This window comes from Kryptolebias marmoratus, linkage group LG16 (assembly GCF_001649575.2).
Source record: "Kryptolebias marmoratus isolate JLee-2015 linkage group LG16, ASM164957v2, whole genome shotgun sequence".
Classification (NCBI taxonomy): domain Eukaryota; kingdom Metazoa; phylum Chordata; class Actinopteri; order Cyprinodontiformes; family Rivulidae; genus Kryptolebias; species Kryptolebias marmoratus.
The window spans coordinates 29765920-29776618 of NC_051445.1; the positions used below are offsets into that span (position 1 = coordinate 29765920).

The 10699-nt window shown below is 38.0% G+C and overlaps 1 protein-coding gene across 1 annotated transcript in view; it reads right to left on the minus strand.

The window, feature by feature from the left end:
* Positions 1–418: 418 nt before the first annotated feature.
* Positions 419–10699, minus strand: part of sim1a (SIM bHLH transcription factor 1a) — a 69141-nt gene continuing 58860 nt past the window's right edge. The window contains exons 10-12 of the mRNA XM_037980371.1: positions 6519–6678; positions 4331–4730; positions 419–2951 (exon numbers count right to left, since the gene is read on the minus strand). Of these exons, the coding sequence (XP_037836299.1) occupies positions 2242–2951; positions 4331–4730; positions 6519–6678 (1270 nt within the window). The 3' untranslated portion in view covers positions 419–2241. The remainder of the gene's footprint in view (positions 2952–4330; positions 4731–6518; positions 6679–10699) is intronic.

The following is a 10699-nucleotide window of genomic DNA, read 5'->3' on the forward strand; positions in this document are numbered from 1 at the left end:
TGTTGAGAGTGTCATCTCCTCTGCCATCATCTGTTGGGGCAGCAGCATCAGAGCCAGGGACTTAAAAAGGCTCAACAACCTGATAAAGAAAGCTGGTTCTGTTCTGGGGATGACTGTGGAACCTCTGGAGATGATGATGCAAAGAAGGATTTTGCATAAAATCAAGAAAATCATGGACAACCCTGACCATCCTCTTCATGAGACCATCATCGGAAAACAGAGTCTCTTTAGTCAAAGGCTTCTTCAGATTAGCTGTAAAACGGACCGCTACAGGAGATCTTTCCTGCCTACAGCCATCACCATCTATAATAACTCCTTGATTTAAATGAGCTACATCAACATTTAATTTCCCTTTGGGATTAATAAAGTATTTTTGAATTGAATTTGAATTTGAATTGAATTGAATTAAGCATTGAGATGTTTACTATTTTTTTAGGAATAAAATATTGGTTTATAAAATTTGCTAATTATTTTGCACAATGTCTTAACTTTGTCAAAATTTGGGTTGCCGGTAATTTGAATTTATTCATGCATGACTGGTATTGAAATTGGCAGCTGATTTTTTTAATGGGAAATATTTAAAGCAATATGATGCTAGTTTTGGAAATTTGATCATTGTATTACCTCTCAATCCACCGGTGAGGTTTGAAAAAACCCACCCTGTCATCCTCTGCTAAAAACAAAACCTGAAACAAATATACATCTTTACATAAACCTCCTTGCTTTAGTGCAAAATGTTGCAAAGCTAAGGAAAAAGAAACAGAACCAATAAACTGCACAGGTCAGACAAGTGGAGGACAGACAGCTCTGTCCAGCTTTTCTTTTTCCCATCATACTAGCTGTTCTTCAATTTACACAGATCTGCTTAAACATTCCAATCTACAGGTTTCTTTTTAACTCTGGGCCCGTTGGGTATGATGAGCTCAGGTCTAAGGTATTGAATGTTAATTATCTTATACTTTAGACTGGTGGTTCCCAAACCTTTCAGGCTCTAAACCACAAAATAATAGCATCGGATCTGCAAACCCTGCTGGTTGAAGTGAACAAACATTGCTAATAAGCCAAAAATACAAGGATATGACAACTATTAAAATACAACTGTAATTTTATGCATTTATGATTGCTGTGTTTTATGTTTTGTAATAGATGTGGCAAAAATGTGCTGTTAGCAAATGTCTTTAAATTTTATCTGATTTCTGGAAATTATCTCAAGACTCCTCACTTGTTGTTTTAAGACCACAGTGGGGTCCTGATCCAAACTTTGGTAACCACTGATTTAGGCTATCAAAAAGTGCATATTAACCAGAAGGCAAAGCAACATTATTTTGATTTTTTTTTCCCTCAATTTTATAGCTTAAATTTGATGCTTTATTTAATGTTAAAACAATACCAGAGTCCACACTTCAGTTTTAGAGGCATTAAGAAGTGGTTTTAGGCAACATAGAAGTGACGATTACTCTTTTTTTTTAAACACAACTTACTAGACTGACTCTTGTCATTGTTCTTAGAACAAACATTTCTCTTCAAATATTTTTAACTGTATCTTGTCATTTGTCATTTTAACTATGATATTTTTTAAACCGACGTTGCTGCTAATTTAAACAAATAAACTAGACAGTAAGTACACTTTGCAGTCAGACTGACAGGCTTGCACCGGGACCTAGGAGAAATTTAGAGGCTTTGCTGGAAATGGATGAGGTGGACTAATCAGAATCAGGGTGTATTACAGCACATTCAGGTTTGGATTTAAATCCTATATTCATTTACAGTTTTGTTATATATACAAACATATTTCTATGGTCCTGGTTTCTCAATTGTTACACATAACTGTCAGGCCACTGTTACATGACATTCATTAAGACTGTGGGTGCCTGTTAAGCAACAGTCTCAACTCCACCAAAAATTGTAATTTTGTTGCACAAATGTCACAGGACTTAAGTAACAAAAATTGCAAACTCCTCAAGAATTTTGACCAAAATTCTGCTGGGAGATTGTGAGACATTCAAGCAACACGCACAAACATGTCATAAGTACAAATTCAGTATGACTGTAACTGAAAATTAGTGCATTTTTTGCATTTCTGCTGTTGTGACTCCAACTGTTGCAGCCCAGTGAGGCTAAATAAAATATTGATAAAAATTTTCTAGTATGATGGAAAATCCACGCATCAAGATGCAGACTGAAAATGGCTTACTTTGTGTTATGGGGCCTGTAGGCCACCATTAGCCAGTCAAATAGGTGTTAGCTGCTGTTGGTAATAATCACTGAGGGATTTTTATGTCCGGGGTTCTGATCCGCTGATACACGAAAGTGATCGTAGTGAGTGTGGCCAGAGCTGGCAGAGGTGCAGTAGCCACGGAGGTTCTCTGGGTCATAAAGGTGCTCCAGAGCATAGCCTGTTAGGGAGTATGCTGAATGTTTGTCAAAGTAGGGCCGCGGGAGGCTGTGGGAGGGGTAGAGGGCAGGGGCTCGGGTTGGGGAAGCTAAATATGCTCCTGGCCGACCAAAGGGGGGGTGAAACTGCAAAGAAAGGGGAGTCAGGTCTGTCTGGAGGTAGTCTTTGGGCTTGTGAAGACGCTCAGAGTCAGGACTGCTGACCCTTGATAGGGCTGCAGGGCTGGGGGTGGGGCTGATTACCTCACTAAAACCTTGACACACCACAGTTTGTAATGGCAGGGGCACCTGAGTACACTCTGGAGTGAAGCATGGAGCTGGGCCTTTGGGAAGTTCATTGGTCAGTCCTACTGGGACATTCTCGGGGCCCTTACGTAACTGCAGACGTCTTTCCTCATCCTTGATCATCTGCTGTGTGGCTCGAATCAATGTCTCGATCTTACTGGGTTCCTCCGGACTGCAGGGGTAGCAGTCAGCTTGATATCGATCTCCTGAGTCACTGGCAGATCCTCCATCTGTGGAGCTGACTATGCTGTCCTCATCCCAGTGGCCTCGACCTGAGGGATGAAAAACAGTGAAAACACTCAGAACATCAACTGGACCCAGTATTACAGACAGATGCAACACAAGCCTGTTTCACTTAAAACTTATGTGAAATGGTGACAAAAACAAACATCTCTTTGAGCTGCCTCTGGATATTTTTTATTATTTTTGCATGTGTCTCTGTGTGCCTGAGTGATTGTCTGACTGTTAGCAAAATATCTCATGAACCACTGCACAGATTTGACTAAAATTCTCAAAAAGTAGTGATTTGATATACATCTACAACTGAATAAAATTTGCAAAAAATGGCTATAACTCTATTTTACAGATATTGACTTAAAACTTGGTGTGGTAGCAGCTGACAATGATATACAACACAAACTCTGAGTGTTAAAAAATTGTGTGATATCGCAATATTGTATGAGATATAATAATGTTATTTTCAACATTTGACCAAAACTGCTATAATTCCATCATTTCTCAACATAAGAGGATTTTAGTCTAAAACTCTGGCATGAAAGGTGATGGGTGATATGCATTTCTTTAAGGAATGATAGGCGTTTAATTTACCAATTAAGCCAGCCATCTCCTCTGACAATATATGTGTTTATGCAGAACACTACACATAAAACATGTCAGATATGTCATATTCTAAATCCTGTGGTTGGCTGGTCATACAGACCATCTGTCATCACTACATCACACCCTCACCCCACAATATCAGCTGACTCTCCTTTAGGTTCTTGCACTACCTTCCCTGGTGGCTTAGAAACACAAGGGATGAGAAGTGATTTTCATATATTTGGAGTTCTGTTAAACTGGGTAAATTAAAATAATTACTGTAATAGTTACACCTGTTTTTGTTGGTTTTGTTTTATTTTGTTACATCAGCACCTGGTAGTGACCCACCAAGTTGTTTCCTAATGGTACTTTTCTAGGTGGGGTGCTTTCTAAAGCAATACCTACTGCCCCCCAAAGAATGGGAAAAACAACTTGGAGCATCTCAGCATCTGTTTCTGCCATCATATTTTAGTCTGAAAGGATTGTAAAGTAAAAACTATGGTCACAAATGAGCTCAGTTTACTGTCAGAAAACATGCTGCTCTCTCCACATTGATCCACTGGACTGGTGAAAATGAATCAACATAAATATCCCTGAAGAAAGAAAGGGGGGGAAAAAAGTATCTATTTGCGATTCCTTTAAGCCACAGCACCTAGATTTATTCCCAAAACTACTCCAGCACATGGCTGCTCTGCCAGTCTAATCGCATCATGTGCATCTGTGAATCTGAGAATCTGGTTAATCTTCACATCTTTGGTGTGTAGTTTCCAGCCGTGTAAAAGGTTTGGTAAATGCAGATAATCTGTGCAGGAAATGTTGCGTAGATTCTCACCATGGTAGTTGTGGATGGCTGTAATGTGTGGCATGCTGCCATTATAACCTTCATTGTTCTCCAGGCAACTTTTGGTCAGGGGTACAAGGGTCCGGGCAGCACCCCACCAAGTATCCCTGCTGGGTGGAGGAGCTCCGAGGAAGTATCTGCCTGCATCACATTGAGCCCGATCACAGCTCTGACCCTGACTGTGAGTGTGGACGTCACTGTTGGTATGATGCTGCTGCTCATCAGACAGGCTGTAGCAGAGACCTCGAGGATCGGAGAACTGCCTGTAGCTGTAGGAAGCATCCAGGACATCGCTGTGCTCCAGCTGAGGGGAGGCAGAGTCAGTAAGGGGACTGCTGCCCCAGGGGCTGTCCTGGTCAGATTCTGATCGATCTGTGTGGAAGCTAGAATACTGCAGCAGGGAGGAAGAAGAAAACAAACAACATAATGAAAGATAAAAATAAATCAGACCAAAATGTAGAGCAATGGCATTTTAATCAAATGTAGCTATAAACCAAACAAAAATAACCAACAAAAAGATGTTTATGCTGATAATGATGATACAGTTGTGGCTTCAGCACCATCAGCATCATCAGCACAAACAGTTTATTATATATGTATATATATATATATATTTTTTTTTTTTGCACATATACATTTGCATAAAAGTGTAGAGGTTTAATAATAGCTATTTAGTGTTATGTCATTTTTGAGAAAGGCTTGTTGTATAAGCATGAAAAATGATATAAAGCAGGCCATGTTGGGCTAACATTTAGCCTTGCCTGGACAAAGACTTTTGCTCCTTTCTCAATAATTCATGCCCTATGACTGATGTCATGGCTGATAAGGTTCTAACTACTGATAACTATTTGATAGAACGTCACTTCAAAAATGACCAGACTATCTCTTTAACAAAGAAACATACGAACAACTACTGTAGTACCCAATTGTTTGACTTGACAAAGCCTAAAACCTTACTAAGGGAAAAAAGCTCTGCTTTGAAGACAGCAAAGTACTACTGTTAGTAAAAACTTAAAACTTTTATAAACAAAGGCTGACAAGGCAACAACAGAAAACAAACTAAACAGACCAAAGAACAACAACAAAAGCAATGGAGAACCAGGCATAAAGCAGAGAGTAAACAGTAGGGCTCAACAAGTGAAATGAGAAACCAAGGACTATATAACAGGAACGAGTGAGTCCTGGAAGAAGAAACAGGTGAGCTGCTGAGAAAAACAGGAGCTGGCAGAAACAATGGCAGTGATGCAAAAAGCAAAACCAAGAAAAAAAAAAAAGAAAATATATCAACCACAGGTAAAACAACAAAGAGAAATGTGACTAACAAAAGAACTATAAATAAGAAAACAAAAACTAATACAAAACTCCAACATCATGACAGCTGGAAATAGAAACAAAAAGGCAACTGCTGGATTCTCAATAAGTAACCAAAGCATACTACTACTAAACATACTACTACTAACATTTTTATTAAAAATAATAATATTATAATTTATATTATTATAATAAAAAGTTTAAGAGTGAATAAATCAAAATGTTTTTTCCACTAATGAAAGTTTTCTTTCAGGAAAGCAGAAAGTACACACAGAACAAACAGCTTTTCATTTATTATTATTATTATTATTATTATTATTATTATTATTATTATTATTATTATTATTATTATTGTTGTTGTTGTTGTTGTTGTTATACCTGAACCTGACAGTCTGTGTGTGTGAATTATTATTATTATTATTATTATTATTATTATTGTTGTTGTTGTTGTTGTTGTTGTTGTTATTTCTATTAATATTTATAGCTAAATGTATTTGTGATAGACTATGAACACAGTGATGTGATGAGCTTTCTGGAAAAAGGCAAACCACCTGAACTGATTTTTTTTTCAGTCAGAAACTGGTAACAGTGCTACTGTGACATGTTCTTTATACCAGAAGATTTTTACACAATATAGCTGATTTTAAAAAAATCAACAAATAAACCAAAAAAATCCTGCCTCAGTGAAGGTGTTGTGACTCCTGTTTATTTGATGTGAGACGAAACATTTAGGAAGCTTCGACTTGTTCTTTTAATATAATGCTGGTAGTTTATTTGCCTTCATGATTAAACTCCAGCTTCCTGAATATAGAGCTGGTCTAGATTAAACATCAACACTCCGTGTTGCCTGATTTGATTGGACTCTTACTTGTGTATATGGTGAGAGTCTAGCTTTGGTTTTGGGCCGGGCCACTCTGCTCTTGGGGGTTTTGCAGGAGTCATGAAGGCTGCTGCCGCTGCAATAGGAGAAAGAGGCCTTGGATGTGGCCTGATCAAGAGATAGCTGGAGGCCCTTATATTCTGTTTCCCTGAAAACACAAGAAAACACAAGAATAAATGTTCTGATTTATGAAAAGATTTTGAAAAGATCCCAGTACCATTTGCTGTGACTGTAGCTGAGAGCGTATGTGTTAGTGACAAGTAGTGCTATGCACTGTGCAAGATCTTTGCTTAAAACTTTAGGTTTAACTGTTGGAGTTAGCCATATATTCTGAGCTTTAACAAATTGCACAAAATATTGATTTAAAATTCTGACATTAACTTTTTGGAATCAACTATGTCTGTCTGTTAGCAAAATATGTCATGAACCACTAGATGGATTTTAATGAAACTCGCAGAAATTAATTTTTGGATGTACATCTACAATTGATTACTTAATAAATCCAGTTTGAGATGGGTGCCACAACTAGTCAACATTACCTACACAAAAAAGCCATAAATGAGCACATTTAACAGATATCGAGTTAGATTATAATGTGGAAATAGATGATAGTCCTCCTCAACACAATCTCTGAGCACTGACAGCTTGCAATATTGCATGAGATTGAAAACAACAAGATTTTCAAAGTTTGACCAAAACCGCTACAACTATATAAATTCTCTTTAAAAGTTGATCTTAGGATAAAACTCTGACATGAAAGGTGGAGGGCAATATGCATTATTAATTATAGCCTGATAACGATGGGGCTGAGAGAACAGCATGAGGTATGATATGTGTGTGTGTGTGTGTGTGTGTGTGTGTGTTTGTGTGTGTGTGTTTGTGTGTTGGAGTGTGTGTTTGTGTGTGTGTGTGTGTGTGTAGGGTATACATTTGCAATCCTGCCTATCACCAATTATACTGTTTTGGCTCACTGAAGAGGCATTGTAATTCTAACNGTGATTGCTGAGAGTGGCTGGGATGTGCCAAGAGGGCTGCAACGGCTGTTGGGATGCTTGTTTTACCAGAAGGATTGCAACAAGGCCCTCAACAAACACTCGACAGACGAAAAGCTGTCCTGTCAAACATACAGGGAGATTAAAGGCTGTGTCTGCCTAAATCAGGCCCACAGGAGAAGCTTGGATGTCTCACTACAGGGAAATGAGAATGGATTTCTCGCTTAAGTGTTCTAACCATAAAAAATAAATCTCGTTTGAGGCAACAAAAAACCTGGACAGGATTTAGGTCCTACATGTGCATCGTCTCTCTGTGTTTCAAACTTTCTCCACACAAACACTAATTTGTATACAAGCAAACCTGTTACATCAGACCTGATCACTTTCATTTGAAAAATCCTAACACAAAGTGAAAAAAAAGATAAAAAACAAAAAAGAAAAGCCTCTAAAAAATATACAGACAGACAGACAGACCATGTCTCTTGCTATTATAACTGTGCGTTGAAATGAAAATCAAAATTCATCTGTAGGTCACTCTGAATAACCTTTAAAAGTGACAACATTCAGATTTTTCTGTCATTATTAATTTATTTATAATAGAATATATTCTGTAGCATGGTTGTGCAATGGTCAGAGCTGTTGCTTAACAGCAAGAAAGTTGCAGCTTCACCCCCACCTAGGGCTTTTCTGTGTGGAGTTTGTATGTTTTTTCAATGCATACATGGCTTTTCTCTTTCTTGCAACCTGTCCAGAGTGTACCCCACCTCTCGCACTCTGCTGATGAAGTTTTTCAAAAATGTCTCAAATTGTATGGCTACGGAACTTCTACAGATTGTAAATATGTCTCTGCTCTCAGGTGTTTTCCCACAGGCCCTAAAAACGGCCATCATTAGGTCACTCTTAAAAAAAACAACCCTGATGCCTCACTATTAAGTAACTACAGGCCTATATCAAACCTTCCCTTTTCGAGTAAAATCATTGAAAAAGCTGTCTTCTTACAACTTCATCACTCCTTGACATTGAACAACTGTTTTGATGTCTTTCAGTCTGGTTTTTGACCACATCATAGCAATGAGACCATTCTTGTTAAAATCTGCAACAACATTCGGATGAATACAGATGACAGTAAGATTACAGTCCTACTATTACTGGATCTCAGCGCTGCATTCGATATGGTTGACCATATCATATTACTAGACATGATAGACATGAGCTGGAGAAATGGGTGGGACTCTCTGGCACGGTGCTAAATTGGTTTGAGTTCTATTTAAAAGACAGGGACTTTTTTGTGTCTATAGGTGACCACAAATCTGAGCAAACAAAATGACCTGCGGGGTTCCCCAAGGCTTCATTCTGGGCCCCCTGCTGTTCAATATCTACATGCTCCCACTGGCTAAGATAATAATGAACAATAAAATATGTTATCATAATTATGCGGATGACACGCAAATTTATATAACCATATCACCAGGAGAACATAGTCCAATTGAAGCGCTGACCAGATGTATTGACTAAATAAATGACTGGATGTGCCAAATTTTCTTCAGTTAAACAAAGACAAAACTGAAACAACAGTTTTTGGAGCCAAGGATGAAAGACTAAAAGTTGGCACTCTGCTTCAATCAGTGATGCTAGAAACTGGTAACCAAGTCAGAAATCTGAGAGTAGTTATGGACTCAGACCTGAATTTTAACAGCCACACAAAAATAGTTCTGAAGTCAGCCTATTATCACTTAAAGAATATATCGAGGATCAAAGAACTAATGTCTCAGCAGGACTTAGAAAAACTTATCCATGCATTTATTTTTAGTAGATTAAACTACTGTAATGCTGTGCTCACAGGTCTCGCCAAAAAGTCGATCAGGCAGCTGCAATTCATTTAGAATGCTGCTACTCGAGTCCTCACAAGGACCAAGAAAAGGGATCATATAACCCCAGTTCTTAGATCTCTGCACTGGCTACCCGTCTGTCAAAGAATTTATTTTAAAATACTATTATTTGTGAGGATTTGGATTTTTTGTGTTTTCGGTTTTGTTTTCTTTGTTATTTTGTTGTGGTCTTGGTTTTTGTTTCAGTTTGGTTTTTCCAGTTTGTGTTGTTGTCAGCATTCACTCTTCTCCTGTTGTCACTCACTCGGTCTCCTGCCACGCCCACCTTCACCTGCCGGTAATTGCTACTCATTCCACCTGTTTCCACTTCTCCTAATTATTCCCAGGGTTTAAATACCCGGTCATCACTTCCACACCCTGTCGGTTCATTGTTTGTTGTTTGTCATTTGTTGGTCGTTGCTGTTCTCCGTGCCTTGGTCCCTTGTTGTCTAACCCTGCCGTGCTTTTTGGGTTTTGTTCTGTTTTTGTTGCTGCCACGTCAGCTTTTGTTTTGTTTATTTTTCTTTATTTAATAATTCAGTTTAATTACTTCACAATGAGTCTGCGCTCAGGGTTCGTCTCCGTCACCACCGTTCCTGATATTATTGGTTTACAAAGCACTGAACAGTTTAGGACCAAAATACATTTCTGATATGCTGGTCTGCTATGAACCTCCCAGAGCCCTCCGGTCATTAGGGACTGGCCTGCTTTCTGTTCCCAGGTTCAGAACTAATCATGGAGAGGCAGCTTTCAGCTTTTATGCTACTAAAATGTGGAACAAACTCCCTGTAAGCTGCAGGTCTGCTGAAACTCTTAGCTGTTTTAAATCAAATCTGAAGACTTTTCTATTTGCTGCTGTCTTTCCTTAAAGCTGATTATCACTGCTCTTATCTGTTATTTCATTTTATTTACTTTTTTATTTACTGTTTTATCTTGTTTCTATTAAAATGTATCTGTTAGCTGGCTTTTGGTACTCTTAGTTAGCCTAACAGTACCTTTATTTTACTTATCTTAGTTTTTACCACTTAGACCTTTTATTAAACTATTAAAATGTTTTTAACTCTTAGCTGGCCATCGGTACCCTTAGTTAGCCTTTGGTATCTATAGTTCAGCTTTTATCACGTCTCATTAACTGAGGTTTTTTTAAATCCTAGTCATTATATTCTAGTTTGGTTTTACTAAGTTTATTTTTATTTTTAGATTATTTTTAGTATGACTTGGTTTAGATAAGTTTTACTCTGTATTTTTATGTAACTTTAAATTGGGTGTGTGTTTTCACGGCTTCTGTTCGGCGTTTTTTTTTTTTTTT